The sequence below is a fragment of the Plectropomus leopardus genome, chromosome 6 (genome assembly GCF_008729295.1).
Source record: "Plectropomus leopardus isolate mb chromosome 6, YSFRI_Pleo_2.0, whole genome shotgun sequence".
NCBI classification, from domain to species: Eukaryota; Metazoa; Chordata; class Actinopteri; order Perciformes; family Serranidae; genus Plectropomus; species Plectropomus leopardus.
Window position 1 is genome coordinate 1340231 of NC_056468.1, and position 23304 is coordinate 1363534.

Here is a 23304-nt window from a genome sequence, read left to right on the forward strand (position 1 = left end):
CCTTTTTTTTGTTTTGTTTCAATGTGAAGTCATTCAGTGATGTTTTATGATGACATTAGGTATTGTTTTAAAAAGATCAAATTCTCTTAAGTTTGATTATCAATACAGCACTGATGGATGTCTTTATGTTGTAATCTCTCTCTTTGTGTCCAGAGCTTGAAGGGCCGCCCCCCCCCTGCCCCTCTCTTTGGGGATGATGAGGATGATAATGATCTGGACTGGCTGAACTGAGATGGAACCAGAATAATAAAAAAAAGGTGTGCTTCTTCATTTCAACAGTAACGGCAGGCACAAGGTGCTTCAGCAGCTGCGTCTGGCTGCAGGAGTCAGAGCAGTTAGCGTGGCCACAGAGGCCTCGGCTGGTGACCCCGGCGGGACGGAGAGGCTCCTCACCTCTGTGCTGTCCCGCTGACTCTCAGCTGCTGTTCCAGCATCTTATTCAGTTTGAAATAGCAAGTCTTTCATTCACAGAAGAATCCACACAAATACTCTTCATTCATGATGTAACATCTGTTGGTGATGTAATTTAATCTTAAATTTTTACTTGGCACTGTAGCACATCAGGTTGTTGGATCAGTAATTCTCTTTGTTTTAATTATTAGCTCGCTGCTTTAAGAATAGAACTTTTACACAATTTTGCTAACCTGAAAATAAATGATATGAAAATTATATGTGGCCTTTTCTCGACATATTAGTTTGATTGTGTTGGGGATGACTGCCAGAGACCAGCAGGGGGGGCTCTAGAGAAGCTACAGTGTTTTGAGGCAACAGAGGCCTGTGTCATTAACTGTATCAGATAGCATGACAAGCTGTGAAAGGTCAGCTAAAAGAGTTTATGTAAAGTTAGTGGATGCAGCTTACATTAAACCAAAAAATAAAAAAATTTAAAAAGTGAAAACTACGTGAGCAGATGATAAACCAAACTGTTTTCATAAATCTGCCTGTTTTAATGTCGAACTGCCTTTCCAGAAAAAAAGCAAAAAAAACGGATCGGTATCAGGCAAAAATATGAGAAGTTTCTTGTTATGACAAGTTTTTACCTTTTTTATTTATTTATGTATTCATTAATTTATTTATTATGTTTTTACAAGCTATTTTCATGTTGTAACAAGATGTTTTCATGTTCAAACAAGAAACTTTTCTTGTTATAACAACAAACTTATTTATGTTATAACGTGAAACATGTCATGTCATTACATAAAGATATATAAGTATATTATTATGATAAAAGTTTTTTGTCATAACATGAAAACAAGAAAGGTGTCTTGTTTTAACATGGAAACATCTTGTTACAGCATTGTTATAACAATATACTTTAAGATGTTTAACTAGCTGTGTGATCACTATATCATCAACAAACTCGGTAAGAAAAGCTTTGACGTCAGTTCAATGAGGACAAATCAGTTCTAAAGACTCAGATCCAGTTTACTGACCGTGCTCAGCTCCAACAGTGTCACGTTTCAGTGAATGTAGAAAATGTTCACTTCCAGTCATATATCACTGCTGCTCATCTTGCAATGACTACAGTCAGTGGTGAGAATTGTTAACCCTTTGAAACCTGAGCAGATTGATTCAATTCTTTCAAACACATGGGAAGAAGGCAATAAGCAACAAAAGAAGAAATGACCCAAAATTAGCAAGAAAATGATTAAATGTACAAGAAAACTATGTGAAAATTAGTTTACAAAAAAAAACACAGGGAGAAGGGAAACAAAGGAAATACCCTGGAACAGGTGTTTTTTTAAAGAATTTTAAATATGTTATCATAATAATTATGAATATATATTTTCCCCTGCTTTTTTCTTTTTCTTCACAAGTCATTGTTCCATATCTTTTTAAAAATTATTTCCTAAATCTACTAATTTCTTGTGGAATATTTATTACTGAATTTCTCATTGCCTTTTTCTGATGGTTTTGAAAGAAATCAAACAGTTTTCGTAGGGCTCAAAGGTCAAGATAAAGGCATCGAAAAGCAGCCCAAGTAAAGTGATGTTGCACCAGGTTTCAAAGGGTTAATATGGCTCACAGGTTTCATGTCTCATTCTGTGTCCCTGTATGTGTGAATGAGGAGCATGGCATGGGAAAAAACAAAACTTCAACAGGATAAGTCAAAGAGGAGGGCTGTGCTGAAGCAAACTCCCCTGACAGTGGAACCTGGAGGGAAGGGCTCCCCCAGAGGGGAAGAGGGCTTCTGCCACCCCCCCCCCCCCCCCCCCCCCTCTCTCATGTTATAACCCACCGTCTTGTTCCTGTGGGACAAACTGACTGATGCCCCTGAGGCCAAAGATGAGCAGCAGTCACCCAGGTCAGCCCGGACCCTCCACCCCAGGAACAATCCGAGGGTCTTTGAGTCTGTCTGCAGAGGATACAGACGAAGCACAACCAGCAAGAGCACCAGACCTCCAAACATACACTGGACCAGGAGGTCCAGGACACTAACAGTCTCCTTCTGGTTGTGTTTTTTTGTACTTCACACACTGCAGCTCTTCAGATCATGGGGCCCACTTAGATATGACACACACTCATACCACTCTGAGCACAAGATGCACATTTCAAAACAAAGGTTCTAAAAAACATTATACATTAATATGATTTTCTGTTTTCATTGAGTTTTTATTGAGTTCATTTTTTTAACCTTAACATCAGACCTAATCATAAATATCAAGTATTCATTTATTTTCAGAATTTTAATCCTTTAAATGCCAGATTTTTGTCATGATGCCACTGTTTTTATAGAACACACACCCACACACACTGAATTATTTTCAATACACCACATGCAAAGTAGATTATTTTATTTTATTTTTTATTTTGATGATCACAGTCTGGAATATATCAATGATTAGCAGTAACATTGATTGTGACAGTGCACCTAGTGGAAATAGCATGTATTTTCTCCATATGCCAAATATGGTCAAAATGACATCATCAGGTGGAAAATAGTCAAAATGACAAATTCCAAGTAAAAAGCTCAGAATGACACCCAGAGATACTACAGTGCATGTTTTTATGCTTTGATGGTTGTGGGATCAAAATTTTCAGTTTGAATGAGTTTCAATGGAGCATTTTTTTTTACCTTAACAGTCTGAATGTAATAATTTAGTTTCCACAGTGTATTTTAGACTTATTGTAGGAGCTGAGCTGGAAATTCCAAGATTAAAAACAAATATACAATCTTGCCAAAATGTATGCCATATGCATGAACACAGCCAAAATGATCAAAAAATGAAGAATGAAAAGCACAAAAAAAATGCACCAAATTCCCTAAGGGTTAAAAAGAAACAGACTAAGTAAAAAATACTCAAGTAGCTGATTATCACAAATGGAGAAAGACCCTTTGTGGTGTTTTTGTGTCTCTTTGCAGTTGTGATGCATGTTGTGATGTTGTGTCTTCTTGTGGTAGTCTTGTGTCCTTAGTCATGTTTCCACTGTGGGATCTCTGGGTAGAACCAGGAGGCGGGAACATTTACAGGACCGCCCTGGTAGCCCTGTCCTCTCAGCCTTTGTGTAGCCTATCTATTGCAGTTTAGGTCCAAGGTAGGACTCACTGGACTTAGGAGTTGGCGTTTTCATCCTTTTTCTTGTTCTTTTTTTGTCTGCTGGGTTTTATGCTGCGTTCATGTGATGTAGGAAGGTCAGTGTTTCTGAGTTGAGAAGTCGTTCTTCGGACTTGGTTGTGTTCATGAGCTTTGAGGTGGTAAAGTGGGAACAACATGGAAGCTACAAAGAAGATGGGTTGTATCTTAATGCTAAGAGCATTAAAATAAGGTTGATAGCTGGTTCCATACATGCAATAATAAAAAAAAAGGTTCCTTATTACTGACCAAATATTGACTTTTGCCCGCCAAGTTTATGCATTCATGACGTCAAGTCAACAACTTGTGTTATAAAATTATCTCTTGAGTTAATGAGTTGTTTTCTCAAGATTCTCAAATAGTTGTCCTACAGAGGCGCCTTCTGCAGTGGGGACATGTACCAACAGGTGAGATCTTGTAAAACTAAGAATTGGCTGAAAGCATTCCTGCTCAGCTGCTCACAAACATATGAATTAGAGAATTAAAAACTTGTATGACGTCATGCTAAATGTGTGAGGATGTGCACAGATTGTAAAGGGCTATCACTGAAAATCTAATGTTCCGTCAATGAATGAAACCTTTTATCTCAATCTCCCTCACTTTTGAAACTCACATGGCGCTGACATTTTTACACTTGATCTTTTTTTGTGACAAAACTGCAGCTGCTTGAAATATAGTGAGTATGTTGTTTAACCCTTTAATGCCTGGATCAAGATTATATTGAAAAAATGTCCAGAAAACTATATTTATATAGATTTTTAAAAAATAATATTATTTTTCTTTCTTTCATTCTGTTTTTGGCTTATTTTTAGGTAATTTTTCTAACTTTTTACTAACTTCTTGCAATTTTTTTTGGCCATTTCTTTTCAAGTAGCTCATTACCTTCTCACCATGTTTTTGAAATAAAGCAAGCTAATAGTTGTCAAAGGGTTAATATATTGTTTTTTTTCCCCCTAACCTTTAAAATCCACAATTCTAAACTGAAACCAGCCTCGGCCATCAGTGTGTGAGTGACTTTTAAATATTTTAGCAGTTTTTAATGTTAATTTTTTTTAATCATGTAGCACTTTGAGATTTGTTTCAAATGTTAAGTGCATTATAAATAAAATACAAACATTATTAATAATATGTGTACTATGTATCCTTTTTGAGTTCGTGCATCTGAATCAGTCCTGGCTCACAGCAGAAGCAAAAAGTCAGAAGAGTTTCATGCACTCCCCAGCTGGGCCATGAATGCAGATGCCAAAAGTGACGTAGCCGCATGGTCATCATGTAATGTGGAACTAACCAGATAAGCTGCTTATCTCCATCAACACAATCGTGTCTTAGAATATTCTTTCAAATAGCCTGTTTAACCCATCCTGTTTGCTCTCTCAAAGATGCAGAGTCTGAACTTCAGCAGTCAACCTTCAGTGCACGGCCCCCTCCCCTCAGTCTCACCACTAATGTCTCTGAGGACAGTGGTACCAATAGTGTGGTTGGGTCTGTGTCTCTGTGCACCAGTGGGTGTCACCACAGAGTCACTCAGGCTGATGTGAACAGAAAAACTGAACCACTGTGCAAGACAGACATCTACACACACTGGAAATACCATTTCATTGACATCTGAATAATGTCAAATGATTCCTTTTGAAATAAAATCATTTAGTCATTGTTTTGGTCCAGACAGCATTTACCTTCTTTGGTTTAAACAAATTTCTTTTATTGAGACATTAGATGATGTTTACACAGCATCTTGAAGTTTAAATCAGTTGTGTATTTGTTAATGGAGAAACACACATATACATACAGATGTTTAAAAGAAGAAAAAAGTTGGGTTATCTAGTCCAATGTAATCAGCAATCACTTTACTCAGGTTATCTGTTTTTGGTGCAATAAAAATAAATATAATAAAAATACCTCATTCAACCTCCCACTTATGTTTGATTTTGGCAAGTGAAGGGGGTCAAAACTAAGGATATGGTTGTGTAGGTTAGATGTCAACCTTGTCAGGTGGCATTTACATTATATTCAGTGATTTTAGATATTTAACACTGGAGGTTTGGCATCATGTTAGTTAGATTTCTTCAGTGATCCTTGTGGGGAAACAGGATCATCGAAGGGTCAGAGAACAAACTGGTGAAAATGGGAACAGAGTAAAATCATTCAAGTTAAACAATTAAACAGTCAGTAAATGTGGATAAGACATCTTCTCTGGTGGATTTGGACTAAACAAACTCTGGATTAGATTTAGCACCCTATTTATCAGCATGTTTGTTTGACCTTAAGAGAGACGGATGAGTCTGAGATATCTCACTATAAACAGTTTGTATCAGCATTAATGCTTACATGCTTAAGACAGTTTCCACCTAATGGGAAGAATAAGGCTCTAAAATGGTGTCAGAAACTGAAGGAGTGGTGTTGAGAAAGGAGTTGAGAGGTTTTCACATTTTGACTAACTGTCTGGCAGCATAATGCATGAGTGTGTGTTGTGTTGCTGTGGCTGTGGCTGTGGCTGGCAGCATGATGTCACCAAACCGTCATCTGCTCTGGTTGTTTGAGCTTTGCTGCAGACCTTTGCCAGATGATGTATTCATGTGCGATGTGTAGTCAAACACTGTATGTGACAGCAACTCTGCTTTACTAACCCTGAAGTATCCTGCAATTTACTGATCACTAAAGGCTCTGTAGCTCTTGTTGCCTTGACGACCTGGTAAATCTAAAAGAAAGCTGGTGTTATGTAGAGCTTCACTGTCCTGTGGTAGTAAAATGATTGTTTTAGTATCCGTGCTCTGTTGTCAGCATAAAGCACTGAAATCCATCCCAGGTTAGAACCACATAGCATAATTGGAATCTATAATAAACCAGGCCTATGTTGTCTTTATAATGCTTGTATAATATTTCTATGAATGCACCAATGCTGTTTTTCATTCAAAATAATGACAGTAACAGAACTGTGCTTGTCATGCTCGGGCATCAAGCTCAAAAGTTAAGCAGATCATCCAGAAGTTTTGCATCCACAATTCCTCTGTGAAATTGTGGACTATCACCTCCGAGAAATCCACAAACGTGGCTGCTCCCACGTATAAGGGGCTCGCCTTTCCATTATGGCTTCATAACATGCCTACATGGCCTTGGATTGGAAATAATGACGGCTAGTGAGGTAACTGCAATAGAAATAAAGCTGCTAATGTTTAGAACATCCGTCGTTATGTTTCTCTGAATGTTATAACTAGAGGGGTAACATAACATCACTCAGTGGAAACACAGTCATCTCGTAATTGTGTTTTTTTGTTCAACATTTCGAAAATATCGTTTAATTTTTTTGCAAATCAGTAACAGAAACTTGCCTACTGTTGCATATGAGTCTCCTCAGCTGGGGGGAGAGCAGACTGTAGCAGTAGAGACGTTCCTTCAGTCAGCAGCAGCTCAAATACAGTCAAAAGACAGGGATTTTTCAGCAGCAGCTTTGATGCATATTGTCTGTCCAGGTTAGATCGCTTCCTTCACTTTGAAATGATTCGAGACCCTCCAAGAATTTTCACACCCCAAACCTGGAAGAGGTTTCAAAGAGCCCTTTGAATAAATGACCCCAATCCAGTTGAATATCAGTGCAAACACTCCCACCTAATTTTAGATGCCAGTAACACAAAATATTTGTCATGGCGTATTAGTGCATACTCTGAGCTGTTGAGCAAACAAACCATCTCGCTACTTTGCTGAAGGAAGCAAATATTGCAGTGAGCTACATCACGGTTAACTGTTCCTCACTCATACTTACAATAACTTGTGTGCTGTCATTCCGTGATCAGAAGGGACTTGTTTTCCAGTTACTGTATGTTGGTTTTCCAGCAGCCTCAGACTCAGTGAGCTTTATGTGTTTGTGTCCCAGTTCCCGTAGGGGAGCCCTGGAACATTTTCTGTTTACGGCTTTACTGTGATAACATTTTCCCCTCTGAATCACAGGCAGCGCTGTGTAGTGGTGCCACCTTTCCCCTGCCCACTAACAGGACACACTCTGTCAGCTGGCTGCACTGCAAACTCCCACACTAAAGTCTCTTTGAAATACCAGTTTGTTTATTCTTGTGTACTGAATATGCAGTGTGCAGCTTAAGAAAGCTCAGATTGACCGAAGGGAGAGGCAGCTTCTGTTTAAGTGGCTCTGGCCACTGTAATTTTTAGCTAATTCATCTTTCTTCAATTGTACTCAGTGTGTTTGCATACAAACTGTGATGGCACAGTTAGTTCTACGACTGACCATGACATTTTTTTTGCATGAAAAATCACCTAAACTTTTATGAAAAAAAGTTGACAGTGTTAAATCAATTACCTTATTGTTTTAACTGCACTTGTAAACTTCCACATCATATGTGCAAAAGTCTTAATTTATGAAGTAATTATCTAATAATAATGAGTAAAAAGTACCATATTTCTCTCTGAGGTGTAGTGGTGTAAATTGAAAGTGGCATGAGATTAAAATACTCAAGTAATGTAAAAGGTCCTTGGACTTGTACTTAAGTCCAGTACTTGAGTAAATGTATTTAGTTACATCCCAGCTCTGGTCAGCAGAGGGGACACATAGTAATTGAAAGTACAGTAATAAGAATCAGTGCATCAAGTACAGTAGTATTTCTTTAGCCCTGAAATGTAATAATCTAGTCATTGTTATTACTCTGAAACATGATAATCTAAATATGATTAAATGGTATTCATGCATTTTTTAAATGTTCTTCAAATATCAAACTTATTTTTCTGTGTGTTGGATAAAATTTTGTGGACTGTGAAAGTGAGATGTTTTCTCTTATCCTGGTACAAGTGCTCTGGACCACTCATAAAGTTTTCTCTTACCTAAGAGAAGAGCAAAAAAAAAAAACAAACAAAAAAAAAACATTGGTGAATTAGAACCAATTGTGGATAGATGCAAAAATAAGAGAAAATCTGTTTGTATATAGTTTCTTGCATGAGGCTCAAGGTGGTGTGTTTTGACGAATAATGCTGAACGTTATATAATTTTGATTCACTTACAATAAAAGTCCAGCGGGCACCTTTAACTCCTTCACAGCTCAGGGTGTGTGTGGTGTGGATGTGTCCATCAGTAGCTGCCTCACACCTATTCAGGTCACACACACAACCGCCAGGTTATTGCTAGTATTGCTAGCACTGTGGCTAGTTATTGTTGCTCCATGCTCCCTGCTGTCATCACTCCTGTACGGGAATGTGCAGGCCACAGCTTCCCTCGGCCCTGTGCTGGGCATCTGCCAGCCCACATCATGCCTCCCTGCAGTATGTGGCTGCAGGAGAGTCACACGTGCAGCCAGCACATGCAGGACCTGCACACTTTATCTCTGACTTTCATTCATCCCAAGAGTTAAGAATTGGCTTGATTTCTTTCAAAAACAAAGGAGGAAGGCAATGAGCAACTTAAGAAATCACCCAAAACATTGCCCCCCCAAAAAAGAAAATTGTAAAAAAGTACAAGGAAATTACCAGGTTTAAAAGGGTTAAAGGAAATGACAGCAAATTCTTCCAAATGGGTGCTTTTTATACACAGTGCTTTGTAGTTCTTATTTTATAGAGTGTGTATTTTTCATCTTTCTCATACACACATTTGATTGTTGTTCATGAAAGAAATCAACTGAGTGGAGACAATGTGATCTACTGTGCTGTGTAAAAAGGACAATTGTTTAAAACAAAACAAGCAAAAAATCAGTGTTCAGTTGTTTATTCAGTTTTTTTCTGTTGTTAGCGGCCTTTAACAAACTGTTTTTCAGTGAGGCCTTCACAGACTATATGTTGCAACTTGATGGAAAAAGCGAGTCCATGAGTCAATACAGGAAATTAAATCTTGAGATTTAGTCTGAAACTGTCATGTGAAAAAAAATACAGAAATGAATAGCAATGTGTAGAATATCGCTGGAGATCTGTGAGTGATCAAGACCTTTGACAACCATATAACCAACAGGTTTTATGGTGATCACAGTGCTCATTCATTTACATCCAAATCTCTACCGAGCCACACTCTTCTCTGCCAACACTGTCATTTCCTATTGGTCATATGATGAAACATTTTGTGGAAAGGCCTCAATGGCTTAGTTAGAAATATCCTCTGAGTTCAGTAATGACTTATTCATTGACTTATGGCCAAATTTTGTGAAAAGCCAATTCCCTTCTTTGGAACTGATGAAGCCCCCTATTGAACAATTTCCAAATATTTGCACACACGTGGTTCAACATTATTATTTAACCTATGCTGCAACTTTTGTGATGATTAAATAAACAATTACTGATTTAAAGTCTGAGCACATTTTTTTTTATATTTGTGGCGTCCCCTAGTGGTCAATCTGAATGAAAAGTTCAGGTTATGTTGCTAGCACCAATGTGGAAATTTCCCTGAAGTTTCATGATGATTGACCTGGTGTGATGGAGTTTGGTTTATTTATGTAGTGAGCCACGCCCCCTCTAAAATTCATTGGTCAATTTTGTTAAAATGTTTTTGATAGCTTTTAATAAGCTCTGCCAGTCGTGATCCACAGAAAATTTGGTACAAATTGGCCCTATGGTTTAGGAGGTTTAGGAATCAAAAAGGAAATTAAAAATGGTGGAAAATCTTCATAGGCAGACCTTAACAGTTCCTCAGGCATTTTGTAAAAGCACACTGAGCTGCCCTGACTGTCAAATTTAAAATCAAACTTAAAAAATTATAAATAAATCTACCTTGTACCTTAAGCTGTGAGGGGTGTGGCCTCTCCAAAACTGAATTTTTGGGCCTTAACCCTTTAACATCTGTTTTCTTGTGCTGCAATAAGATGCCTTTTAATCAGCACTAAAACCTCTGAAACCTCAGAAAATTGGTTTTATTTCTTTCAAAAACACAATGAGCAACTTGGCAAAGAATGTTCTGCAAATTACAAAAAAAAAATAGTAACAGGTGACAAACAAATGATCTGAAAAAGAGGGGATTGTTTGATATTGTCAATAAACTGGGGAAAATGTCCAGAAAACTATTTATAATTCTCTTGATTGTATATTCAAAATGTATTACAAAAAAAAATTAAGCACTTTCTTAAGTCATGTTCTTGTTTTTTTTTTTTGTTTTTGTTTTTGTTTTTTTTCTTTTTCCCCTGTTACTTAAAGAGTCAAGCCATTTTCCCTGGTTTCAAAGGGTTAAACATGGCAGCCCCATCTGGCCAATTAGCATCATATTTCTTGAGCAGCATTTCTCGCACAACTTCTTATTATTAGTAAAAAAAAAATATTTAACTTCTCTATGATTTGACATGTCACTAGAATTTGCAAAAAAAATTACTTAAGGAAAAAAATCACACGGAAACAACAGTGTTTCAGCCCTCTGGCTGTTGAAAATGACCAGCTTGAAGAAAAGCTGTAGATGTACAGGCATCAAAGGGCTGATGTGCCTGCTGCCAGTCATGGGCATCCAAACGCAACACAGCTCAAGACATAATCTGCTCACACTTAGCTCTGAATTCTGATACTCGGCTGGTGATTGGTGTGTGCAGTGTGGAAAGGATGTGTTTGGAAGAAAATGGAACTCATTTAGGGGAAGTGGGATGAGTGCAGACTGCAGTGTAGCAGCAGCTTTTTAAGGACGCCAGTATGTTTGGTGTCCTTAAAAAGTTCTGTCTGGTATGTTAGTGTTAGAGGGGCTAAAAACATAAAATCTCTCCATGCGGGAGGTCACGGTTCATCTCTTGGAGAGCATCTCAGTAAATCTAATGGCAACTTGACTATCAGACTATGGGATATATTTAAGAAGTCTCTGGCAAATTAGTGTCAAAAGGGCAAATTTAGGGGTTGCTCAATTTTTCATTTTAATGGCATAACTGACAAATCTGAAGATATAAAATAGCCCAGTCATTAGGTTGGTTTCCATTAGCCCTCAAGTTATGCAATTTTAAATAGTGAACATAAAACACACCTAAGGCTGTGAATTTCCAAAAAGCTCCAATTTATTGCAAAAAAGTTTTTACGCTCGCATGAGGTGGTGTTTCAGACAATTCAAAAACGGCATATTTTGCAAGACTGCAATGGAAACACTTTTTTGGCTTTTCTAGGTCACATGATGCTATTTCTATGTGCTTGTCAGTAGGAACTGGCTCCATCATGATGAAGCAGGCACTACAAGAGGTGTTATTGCATCACCTCCCAGAAATCCCTCATACGTGGCAGCTCTCACATATAAGGATTTTGCCTTTCCATTATAACCCCATAACACGCCTATGTGGCCTTGGATTGGAGATAATGACGGCTAATGACGGCAGAACATCATGCAATGGAAACGCAGTCATCTAGCAATTGTGTTTTATCGACATTTCGAAAATATCGCTTAAATTTTGTGCAGATCTGTAATGGAAACCCGCCCTAGTGTTCACGCCTTGACACAGCAAACCAATGTTCTGCTGTTGGTCAAAGTCGGACTGTCGGTGAGCGTCCGTAGCCCTGTGGTGTCTTGTACCGTTGGCCCTTGTCGGCACTATTCGGCGCCATTTGGCAGCAGATCCTGTCAGCGAATGAAATCACTCTGTTTACATTCTCGTCTTGTTTGCTGAGCAGAACTATCAAAGAGCTTAAGCGCAGAATGGGTGAGCTGGACACAAACCTGTTGCCTTAGGTGAGATACATTTCTTTGGCCATTGAATTCTTTAGCAGAAAGGTTGTGTTGCTGGTAAATCTGCTTTATTCCTTCAGCATTGGCATGATGCACAATGCACTTTACTGAACTCGCAATTAGACATTTCTTTCATGTGATCATGCGATGCTTTAATTCTATTTGTTTTATGTTATTATGCGCTGTTCAGTATGGATGTTAATGGCTTTTTTCATTTATATTTTTATGCTCTCAGTGCATGACAAATTCCCTTAGGGGCAAGGTTTCATTAATTTATTTATTAATTAATTCATTGTGTTGTTGGTGTGCTAACTGGCTAACTAGCATAGTCTTCTAGCTACTGAACATGCAATAATAAGAAAAATGTTTATGTAACTGCTTTAGGTAAAGTAGGCCTATTGGTAAATGCCCCAGCTGTCAGCTCATAAAAAATATGAGTTATTTAATTTTTTTTTTGTCTTATTTTCTAATGTCAACTTGAACTGAACTACAAAAATAATACTGAAAGTGTAGTTGAACTTTAGAGTGAAACATTCTCCAAAATGTCAGGAAGCACCACAGCCTTAAGAAAAGTCAACGGCTTTGTTGCACATTCTGCATATTTACATATTGTTCTGCACATTGGGAGATGGAAGGAATCAAACATCAGATATCGATTTATTCTTTCAACCAAATTGAGCTAGAAACTCACTGCAACTAAAGTCACACTGCAACCAGCGTCTCCTCTCATCCTGCCTGCCACCCTGTCACACACACACAGAGCAGGAGGAGAAGGGGTGGGGTGCTGACCTGATGGTTAACAGCGGTGTTTTGCGGTTACTGTGAGCAGTGAGCATGGGGATAAATGAAAGTGTATTTCTCTCTTGTTCCTTGATTATCTGAATAACTCGCTAAGTTAGTAGTCCTCTCTTCCTGTTACCATGGGACCGTCTTGTTCGTTTGTTTTTGGACATGAAAAATGTTGTTCTATTGCACAACATTCATAACAGCACCCCCTGCAGTATAACGACGACTGACGGAGTATCTTGTCAGTGGCAGGGGAAGCTGGTTGCAATTTGCAATCCTCACCACTAGATGTCACTAAATCCCTCCAAATCTTAAACACTGGACCTTTAAACTGGCTACTAACTGATGACACAGAGGACCAGACCTCAGTCTGCGGTTGTGGCCAGTTGTCTGTGGGTGGTTCAGGTATTACATCATTTGCCTGCTGCATACACTTCTTGTCCATTATTTGAATTGCTGTAAAAGGGTGATTCAGAGTTGCTCAGTAGGATTTACCATTTTCCCTATTACATTTCACAATGAAAAGAGTCTAATCAAAATTAAAGCAGAGTGAAGAAAATTCTACATACTAGGTGGTTTGCATTTGAAACATCGGTTTTCACAAAGTTACTGTTTTGGAAGTTTGTATGAAGAATGTTAAAAACACTTGCTGAGTGACCCTTCAGGCTGGTGGACGGTGTCAGATATCGAGCTGAGAAAACAAACTGGGAGCCACAGCGTGATGAATCACTGCCGACTCCTGACCTCCATGTGTTTTGGAAATGTTTTCCTGGCTGACAAACAATGGTTGGCACACAGCCAGGCAGGAGGCTGCCAAACTGGCAACCCCTCCTCCGCTCCGTCTCCCCCCCGCTCCTCTATCAGTGTCTGACGCAGCATGGCCAGCACACACATCCTGCCTTTGTGGGCCAGGAATTTGAAGAATCCAGACTGCCCCCCCTCAACCCCGCTGCCCAACAAGGTTCTCTCACCCCGCTTCCCTCTCATCCCCCATCTCAGCCTACGTCCTGCGGTTTACAGCCCAGCCAGCTGGGTGTCTGTGTGTGGTTTGATGTTGTGCTCTCTGCACATGCTAACATCACCACTTCAGTGCGGAGCACTACAACACCTGCTGTCAGGAAGGGAGCTGTGTGCAGTGGGACCAACATTCAAGCTGAAGGCCTCAGCTTTGATGAGGTTTTCAGGGTGGGCTGTGGGGGCTCAACTTCGGCCTATTTCATCCTAAAATGTGACTTCTTTCATGGCAGAAAGCGTGGAAATGCTTCTGAAATATCATTAAAAGTCTTTATTGAAATCCTGCAACAAATATTGATGGCAGTAACAGTTCTCAGTGTGAATGCTTGTCTGTCTCTGTGCCTGGGAAAGTAAACAGTGATATAACTAGTAAATACATCTGTTTTTGATTCAGTCATTCGAAATCTTTACCGTGGATGATAATAAGACAACGGACCCCTGGGCACAGATATGCAAAGGGCCCCACCAAGTCTCCTGAAAAAGGAGCATGGCAGAGACTTTTCTGTGGTTTTGCATACCTTTTTTTACTTGTGGTTGTTTTGTGTCTTTTTGTGGCTGTTAGGGTCTCTTTGAACAACTTTTGTGTCTCACTGAGGTTCTCGTTTTCTGACTGCGTTTGTAGTTATTTTGTGTCTCTTTGCAGTGAGTTTCATCTCACTTCAGTTGTTTTTATTGCAGCAAAATGCGTCTAGTGGACTGAAAAGCAGTTTAATATGCATTTGTAATAGTAATAATTTACATTTAAAAAACTGGTACCTGGTGCCAAAGTACTGATACACTATTGTCACAAAAATATACTGCAATACCTGTATCAATTTCTCCCATCCCTAGTAACTATGATATTGACAGTATATGAACATAAAGTTCTCTAGTGAGATTGTTTTGGGCAGGCATACAGACATAATAAACATTTGTTGTGTTCACGGTCTCAGTAGTTTCTGTTATGTAGGAGACCAGGGGAAACCTTTAGCAGCCTATCAATGTGCCAAATTACATTTCCCATGTTTCACGACAGCCTGAGCCAATGCTTAATGTGAGGACCTTCCTGCTCTCCAACAAAACACTTTTTACATGCCCCTGGGATGACAATGGGAATGCAGCTTTTTTCCTACCAATCATGGGAAACTGAGGACAGGCCTGTATTTCCTGGAATGTGGCCCATTCGGAAAGAGATGGAGGGAACACAGGATGTCCTGAGCACAGTGTCCCACACGGCACTGCAGTAAAGGACGGAGTAGGCTGCTGGGACAGAGCTGCTAAAACGTTACCACCTCCCTGTGATGGAGCGGGATTCCCCACTCAGGTTTTCCATTACACCTGTCCGACCATTGTTTTTTTTTTTTTTTTCAGTCTGACATCTGTTAAATCTGACATCTGTCAAATCTGACCAGACCTGGGAATGTGTTGTATATTTTAATCACTATTTTCTTCCTTGCCAGTTATTAGTCACCCTTTGAAACCTGAGCAGAGTGACTTTATTTATTTATTTAAAAAACATGGGATGACAACAAGCAACTTAAGAAAAAACGACACAAAATTTTGCAAAAAGTACAAAAAGTTGCAAGAAAATTACTTGAAAATTAGCAACAAAAAAGAAGAAGAAAACTAAAACAAACAAACAAAAAACAACAACAAGAAAACAACTTCAAGCAAGTGCTGGAAAAATAAATTATTATTTTTTCTTTACTATTGTAAAATGATGATTACTACGTAATCAGGAGAATTTTAAATATGATTTTTTTTGGGACATTTTTCACTTTTTTTTTTTTTTTTAAAATCAAATAACCATCCCAGATTATTTCATTGTCACATTTTACTTTTTTTCTTTTTTAATTGCAGTTTATGGGACATTTCTTGCCAAGTTGTTTATTATGTTTTCTTCCAAGTTTTTGAAACTTATTTTCTCAGGTTTTAGAGGTTTAAATGCTTTGGAAAGGTGTTTGGCTGCAGCACAAGCAAACTGATGTTGATCCAGATGTTAAAGGGTTAATTATGAAAGATGTGTTTCTTGCATACATTTTCACACTCTGACATGTCTCCTCGAGGTCACGTGTCTACAATAACACAGTGATTCGGACATGTTTCTGTCAGTAACACACCAACATACCCACCGCCCTCTGGACACCCCTGTCTTGAGAGGAGAGTGGATGATATCACAGCAGGGGCGGGGGCACGTGTGTCTATAAGTACAGGCCCCACACAGGGAACCCTCTCTATGAGGCAGAGCTGTGCTGATGTGTGCTAACAGCAACATACTGTAGGAGACCAGGAGCAGACGGGTGGACCTTCTGGGTGCACACACTCACAACTGTGGATACATTTAATCCTGGAGCTGACAAACAACACAACATCATCTAGGAGCTCTGGACGGCTAATCTGAACTACTTCTTCCTCCTACAGTTTGGAAGTTTTAGCAGTTCTTTGGGTTTTTTTTTGTTTTTTTTTTCATCATCTGCTGTATTCAGGATGCTCAGCCCTGTCGCTCTGCAGCAGATCATTTCCACCTTGTGTGTGCTCTGCAGTGTTGCAGTCATGGTGAGTTGCTGTGACTTGTGGCACTTTGTTTTTAAACCTTCTGTGTATTTATTTCTGTTTGTGAAATTTCACATTGATTGGATATTTTTTTTTAAATCACACACACCCACTGTTACACATCCTGCCTTGACCTCTGACCCTGTTTCTCAGGCAGGGACCGAGTGCCCAGCTGAGTGCTCCTGCAGCCCCTCACCCCAGCCGTGCCCGCAGGGTGTCAGCTGGGTGAGCGACCACTGTGGCTGCTGTAAAGTTTGTGCTCGGCAGTTTAATGAGGACTGCAGCGCCACCGAACCTTGTGATCACATCAAGGGGCTGCGCTGCCATCTGGGGGCCGGAGGAGACCCTGAGAGAGGACTGTGTCGAGGTGAGGGCCACAGCTGGGCTGAGTGATGGCACATTGTTAAATAAAAACAAACAAAAATCAATTTCATGCCCATATGTCATTACAACACTGCAGACATTTGATCTTATTTTGACTTGTCTTGACTTTTGTCTTGTGAAATTTTGCATAATTCCTTCACAGTGCTCAAAATCTCTCAAATGAAACAATCAGAGATAAAAATCCTTCCTCGATTGAACAGCTTACATCTCATGTCATGAGGAGTCAAATAGACATTCATTCATTCATTTTAAAGGTCTTTGAGGTTCAGAACCACAGGACCAAATAATGCTACTCCCTTCTTTTTTTTAAAAAGGATTATTTTTCCCTTTATTGATAGGACAGCTGTAGATTGACAGGAAATATGGGAGAGAGAGGGGGAATGACATGCAGCAAAGGGCCACAGGCTGGATATGAATCCCTGCTGCTGCAACGGCCTCAGCATATGGGGCGCACACTCTAGCAGGTGAGCTAGAGGCTGCTCCTGCTGCTCCCTTCTTAAAGGAGGAAAAACAGTGGCCAGAAGTGCAAATCACAAGGCTATTAATAAGTGTTAACATAGAGTGACTCTTTAGGATATAATGAATGAAAATCAGTTTACTTGTAGTAGGGGAGAGTGAAGTAAAATGAGCCAATTTTTACCTTTGTTGTCCTTTCAGCAAGGAATAATGTGACAGAAGTATGATTAAAAAAACAACCCTTATTTCAAGATGTCTCCTATTAACTGAAATTTAAAAAATCCATCTATGTCAAATGTCCCAGAAAATATGATTTATTAAAAAAAAAGTGTGGCTCAACTTGCCCCAGGGTAGGGTATATGAAGGTAAATTCAACATGTAAAATACACAGTTTTTTAAAACCTGGATAAGTTTTTCTTTTAAATAGCAGTCGTTATACATGCTGAAATTTACCTTTACAAGGAACAACTACTTTTTATGTTTGAATATACACTTATAATAATCCCACATGCTTCTCGTCATCACAGCCTGATAAAAATCCTGGGTGCATCCTGCATTTATGGTCACATGACAACCAATATGCACAGCTCCATACTACTGGGAAGTAGAACTCAACTGTCTGAGAAAAAAACCTCAGGGATGTCATCAGGGTTATTTTGCAGAAAACAAAGCTAAACAAGAAAATCAGGGTGATACACTTTAGGTGTAAAATTTAAACAGGGCTGAGGTCCATTTAAAGTCTTACCATGGGCCACAATTGGTCAAGGTCAGACTTTGGACATGCCTGCTCAGTAAAGTTCTGTGTGTGTGTGTGTGTGTGTGTGTGTGTGTGTGTGTGTGCGTGTGCGTGTGTGTGTGTGTGTGTGTGTGTGTGTGCGCGCACGTGTGTGTGTGATGACAGCTGAGGCCCAGGGTTTGCCCTGCGAGTTTAACGGGCGAGTGTATCAGCATGGTGAGGACTTCCAGCCCAACTGCCAGCATCAGTGCACCTGTATGGACAGGGTGGTGGGCTGCATGCCTCTCTGTCCTCACCAAGTGCCCCTGCCTGACTGGCGCTGCTCGCGTCCACGTCTAGCCAGGCCTGAGGGCGGCTGCTGCGAGGAGTGGGTGTGTGACGACAATAACCACATCAGTGAGGAGCCCGACAAGCCGACACACACCTCCCTGCCTAACAGACAACCCCTTCCCAACCACATCAGTGTCCTGCTGCAGGCCCAGCTGCAGCCTCGGCACCCGGCCGCCACTGGAGGGGCCATGTTCAGAGGTAAATATCACAGTGTATCCCATCTTCTCCTAATGCCCAACACCAACACTAAATATGGCCGTACTGTGATGTTCCATGTTGATGTGCAGGAGATGGGTCAGACTATAGGCTATCACTGGGCACAACTTTTCCTCAATATTACAATATTAAATGGTTTAACAAATCCTAATAAAACTGCTTATGAATCCATCTTGAACTGGTTTCAGAGACATTTAACGTCTGATATCACAAAACAATAACTTGCATTTGATTGTAATTCTGTTCATAATACCAAGCTAACACGATAGGTTGGAAATGTGCAGCAACATTTTTTGCCCTCACTAGATATCAAACCCGCATTAGAGATTGTGTCATATTAAGTTACTGTGAGCTGTAAATTCACCACTTCTAGGTAGAAGAGAGGAGATAATGTTATCTCAGAATCTTACGGTGCAGCCTCTCCCCCTCCATGCCGCTACATCGTGTCCACAGCTGTCTCTACCAGAGTATGGTTAAAGTCAAGAGCGCCCACTGTGCAATCTGAGGACCAAACTTCCAAACCAAACATCCCCACAACAATGTTGCACTGCACACTGACCTGAAAAAAAACTGCTTGACTGAGGGATCTCAGCCTGATGATTTGAATCTTTTAGTTTCAGGAGCTAGCCCTAAAATACACCATAATACACATAAGTTTGCTGGAATCCATTATTTGAGGGTAAGTCATAACCTTTGTTTTTTGTCTCTCCCACAGAGATGGTGTCCTTCCCCATGTCTGAGGTGCTGCTCAAACCTAACTGTTTCCCACAAACCACAGAGTGGACCGACTGCTCCACCACATGTGGAATGGGTATTTCAAGTCGAGTGACCAATAACAACCCAGACTGTCGGCTGGTCAGAGAAACCAGACTGTGCCAGATCCGTCAGTGTGAGCTGCAGCTTCCTGTAGTGAGCAAGGTACACTAAAAAACCCCACAGCCGATTGGAAATTAAAGAATATTGGAGGTAAACATAAAATATCAGGAATGTAAGGGATATTTTACCACTTGTCTGAGTAGTCTAATAGTGGTAGTGAGTCAGCCTTGAGATGATGACACGATATTTTTCAGTTAAATTTGTCTGAAATCAATAAATACTGCATTATTCCTTGATGAAAATTCAACAGGAGTTTCATGATGTCCTTTATAATGATGGCTGTTTCTGTCATCCAGAAAGGGAAGAGGTGCCAGCGAACTGTTCGCCCCCAGGTACCAGTGAGAATCTCCTTCGCTGGATGCGCGACGGCACAGCGGTACCGCCCTCGCATCTGTGGGACTTGCACTGATGACCGCTGCTGCACACCATCCCTGTCTCGCACCGTGGTGCTCCGTTTCCACTGCCCTGATGGAGAGGGCTTCTACAGAAACATGATGTGGATCCAGCGCTGCAGCTGCAATACAAGCTGTCGCACACACAGTGGGCCCTCCAGTCCGTTAGTCACCCTCTACAATGACATCCACACTTTCAGGCACTGAGGCTGACTCTGCATGCCCCACCCTGGGCTGTCACCAAGCCATAAGGAGCACTGCTCAGCCTTGCTTCTAATGTTTCCCAATGGCAATTGCAGCAAAAAAACCCAACAAAAAAACACCAAAAACATTTGCAGCCCACAAAGAATTTTCCCATAGACCACCATTAAAAGGGACTTGTGTAAAACTCTTGTCAGAACACCTCGGACTGCTAACAAGATCAATTATGAATTTTTCTGCAATAACTTTTAGATCCAAGGAGGTTTTATATTTGCAACTTTCCTTGAGCCAGAAAAAACGGTTTAAAAATCTGTGATCATCACAATGTACAGTCTATGACTCGAGTAGGAACTCGTAGGCAGGGCCAGTTGAGAAACACCACTGTGTATACTCAGTTGGCCACATATCTTGGAAATAAACCCGAAAGCTAGAAACTTTTTCAATCTGCACCCGGCGAGCAACTCCACTGGACTAAATAGGCGCCATCTTGGGGTCCAGTATCCAGATCTAATAATACATCCATGCCGGGCACACTGTGCAAAGACTCTGCACCTCTCCCTCCTTGAACTTGCAACATGTTCTCATCCCAAGTTGTCACATATTGGACTTTTACAATTACACTCTACACCATTCTGCATAGCCTTTGATATTTTGTGACACCACCGTGATGTCAACACAAGAACATGGTGGGATTATGCCGGGACATCAGTGAAAGCACATGATTAGGCAACAAGGGCATAGATGCTTTGGGCACATGGTAAGATGTGTAGAAAAAAGCTTCACATTGAGGTGGGAAGTGAATGTCAGACTCCCACATGAAAGTCTGGGGTTTGTTCGATCCATCTACCGCCCCTCATGCCGCCCCATAAGGACATTTGTCCTCCATACATCGTTGCTGACAGTCTTTCAACTGTCTAGTCTGGTCAGTTTATCAACTGGCGCAGCCCGTAAGCATATCATACTGCCTCAGTAGGTGCCATCTTGCAGCGTATCATAACACCAGGAATGGTTCTGTTCACAGCTATGCCTTGCAACGGTATATCATAAAGCCATGAAAAGTGGCTTTTGGCGTTGAAATGTTAGACCAAAATCTCTGCAAAAGTAGCAGTATTTGACGACTTTGGAATGAGAATGGGCTGGAACCTTGTTACCCCTCCCTTTCCTCAAATAGGCAATTCACTTGCTTGCACTTTAAACAGCATCAGTTTGTCCACACGAGAGAAGTGTTACATCTCTTGTAGTAGGGCAGCACTGAGGATACACACTGCAGTCTGCTGCTGTGTTTGAGAGCTTTTATTGAAATTTTATTTAATAGTAATGTCGTGTCCTCTCCTCAAAGGGCGATGTGACAGTTTGTCATAGACAAAAAAGACTTTTTAAATCAGTAACAGAACTTTTATGAGAAGAAATGGAAACTATGGACATGCATTTTGAAAAATGAGGAAGAAAGATGACTGAAGACAAAGTCATTTCTAATGACTATAAGGGCTATGTGTTCTTTACTGCCCGTCCTTTGTGATGCAGTCGACAGATGATTGTGGCATAGATTGTGTGTGTGTGTGTGTGTGTGTGCGTGCATGTGTGAATTGGTATGTTTGAAGAATGAGAAACTTTCAGTGAGAGTTGACAGAGAATGTGCTCATTATGCTACTACAGTATAAAGATGAAAGCATACAGTGAATATAGACTTCACTCTTAGCTGTGGAGTGGTCATTTCTAGGATCACCTAATTTTTTCAGGTGTGATTATATTTTGTAGTGTGTCTGTAAACTCCTGCATATTAAAAAAAACATATCAACCTGTAATATGTCTTATTGTTTCCTAATAGTTTAGAGCCATGCTAGGCTAGACTTTTTACCAAGATCACCATCTGAATTTGAGGCTAGTTTTATCTCTAAAACTTGGTAAATTAGGAAAATTGACTGAGTGACACTGCAACTATGAGGGCATGTTCTGTTCTGTTCTTCTGTACTCATGTATCATGTATCATTAGTGGCTACATTTGGTCTCAAACCTATGTATTTGGAACCTGACAGTCCGCCTTGTTAGCCTGATACTACCAGATACTACATTGATGCCAGAATACAGACCCCTTCATCTGAGTAGATTTTTATTGTTGGACATTATAGAGTGGTTCAGGAGGGAGCGCTAAAACCTGAAAATGAGTTAGCATTTCAGCACCTCCGGTTCCTTCGTCTCCAAGTTAGTGGGTTTGTTGAATGGGTTTTGGTTGGATGCCTGATATAAGGTCTGTGGTTAACACAAGCTGAAGAGCCTTTAACATTTTCTTCTACAACATTAAATGTGAGTAAATACCCCACTGTGAACTTTGAAGCCTATAGGTGTCTTTAAAAAGGTGGTTGCTAACAAATGGCTTTGTACAACACAGCTTTGTAGCCTTGCAGCAGTAGGGATGTTAAGTCATGTGACTGTAGTATAGTTCATTATAGCCTATGCTTTTTACTTTTGGCAATTGCATTTAAGCTTCAAAAATAAAAGTGGTGTTCATTTGTGAAGATTACCGTGCTAGACGAAACATGTAAGTATTATAAACATTTGTTTGTAGCAAATTATTTTCTGCTATAATCCAAAAGCCAATGGATAAATCCCATAGGCTTTTTGATCAGGGAACCAGGGAGATGCTAACTTCCATGCAGCCTACAGAAAAACATCCCTGGGGCTTTCTATTCAGTCCATCTAAATGTCAATATGTTTTATATTTAATTGTTCATGTATCCAGTATAACATCATGAGGGTTAGCAGTCAGTTGAACATCTGCAAAGAAGTCCTAGCTGCAATCATGCAGTTGTACAAGGAGCAAAAATCTGATGATGATAACGATAAAAAATTAAAATATCATGTCTACAGTTTGGGTGGGAGTTATCCTGTAGATTTAACCTTGGGGTTAAGATAAAAATTTAGGTCAATAAACAACTTTTTAGCTCACAGTTTTCCCAGTTTATCCAAAAAGTGTTCATAGGAATTGTATTTATTTTATTTAACCTTTGTTTATACAGGTAATCTCATTGAGACACAGGGATTATTTCTCAAGAGACCTGTTTCAATGTAAATAAAAAAAAAGGAATTATTCCAAAAAGGGATCAAGTAACCATCGCCGTCACACTTTTTACAGCTCTTTGTTATAACAGTGGAACACTAAAACCTGTGTCGTTAGTGTCTTACTCTTATAATCACATAACT

The 23304-nt window shown here is 40.0% G+C and overlaps 2 protein-coding genes across 2 annotated transcripts in view; both read left to right on the top strand.

The window, feature by feature from the left end:
• The window catches only part of fkbp15b (FKBP prolyl isomerase family member 15b), a 37726-nt gene extending 37057 nt beyond the window's left edge, over positions 1–669 (top strand). The window contains exon 29 of the mRNA XM_042488143.1: positions 154–669. Coding sequence (XP_042344077.1) covers positions 154–231 — 78 coding nt within the window. The 3' untranslated portion in view covers positions 232–669. The remainder of the gene's footprint in view (positions 1–153) is intronic.
• A 15545-nt stretch (positions 670–16214) lies between these two features.
• On the top strand, positions 16215–21908 carry ccn1l2 (cellular communication network factor 1, like 2). The gene is made up of 5 exons (XM_042488634.1): positions 16215–16515; positions 16666–16879; positions 18254–18616; positions 19350–19552; positions 19807–21908. The coding sequence occupies exons 1-5, from the start codon at positions 16447–16449 to the stop codon at positions 20107–20109; spliced, it is 1152 nt and encodes a 383-aa protein (XP_042344568.1). The 5' UTR covers positions 16215–16446; the 3' UTR covers positions 20110–21908.
• Positions 21909–23304: the final 1396 nt, after the last annotated feature.

What these genes read in the sequence shown, in the direction of transcription:
- ccn1l2 (XM_042488634.1), top strand. Translation starts at nt 16,447, where the DNA reads ATGCTCAGCCCTGTCGCTCTGCAGCAGATCATTTCCACCTTGTGTGTG. An exon ending in TGAGAGAGGACTGTGTCGAG is followed by an intron (nt 16,880 to 18,253) that starts GTGAGGGCCACA and finishes GTGTGATGACAG; the next exon opens with CTGAGGCCCAGGGTTTGCCC. An exon ending in AGCTTCCTGTAGTGAGCAAG is followed by an intron (nt 19,553 to 19,806) that starts GTACACTAAAAA and finishes TCTGTCATCCAG; the next exon opens with AAAGGGAAGAGGTGCCAGCG.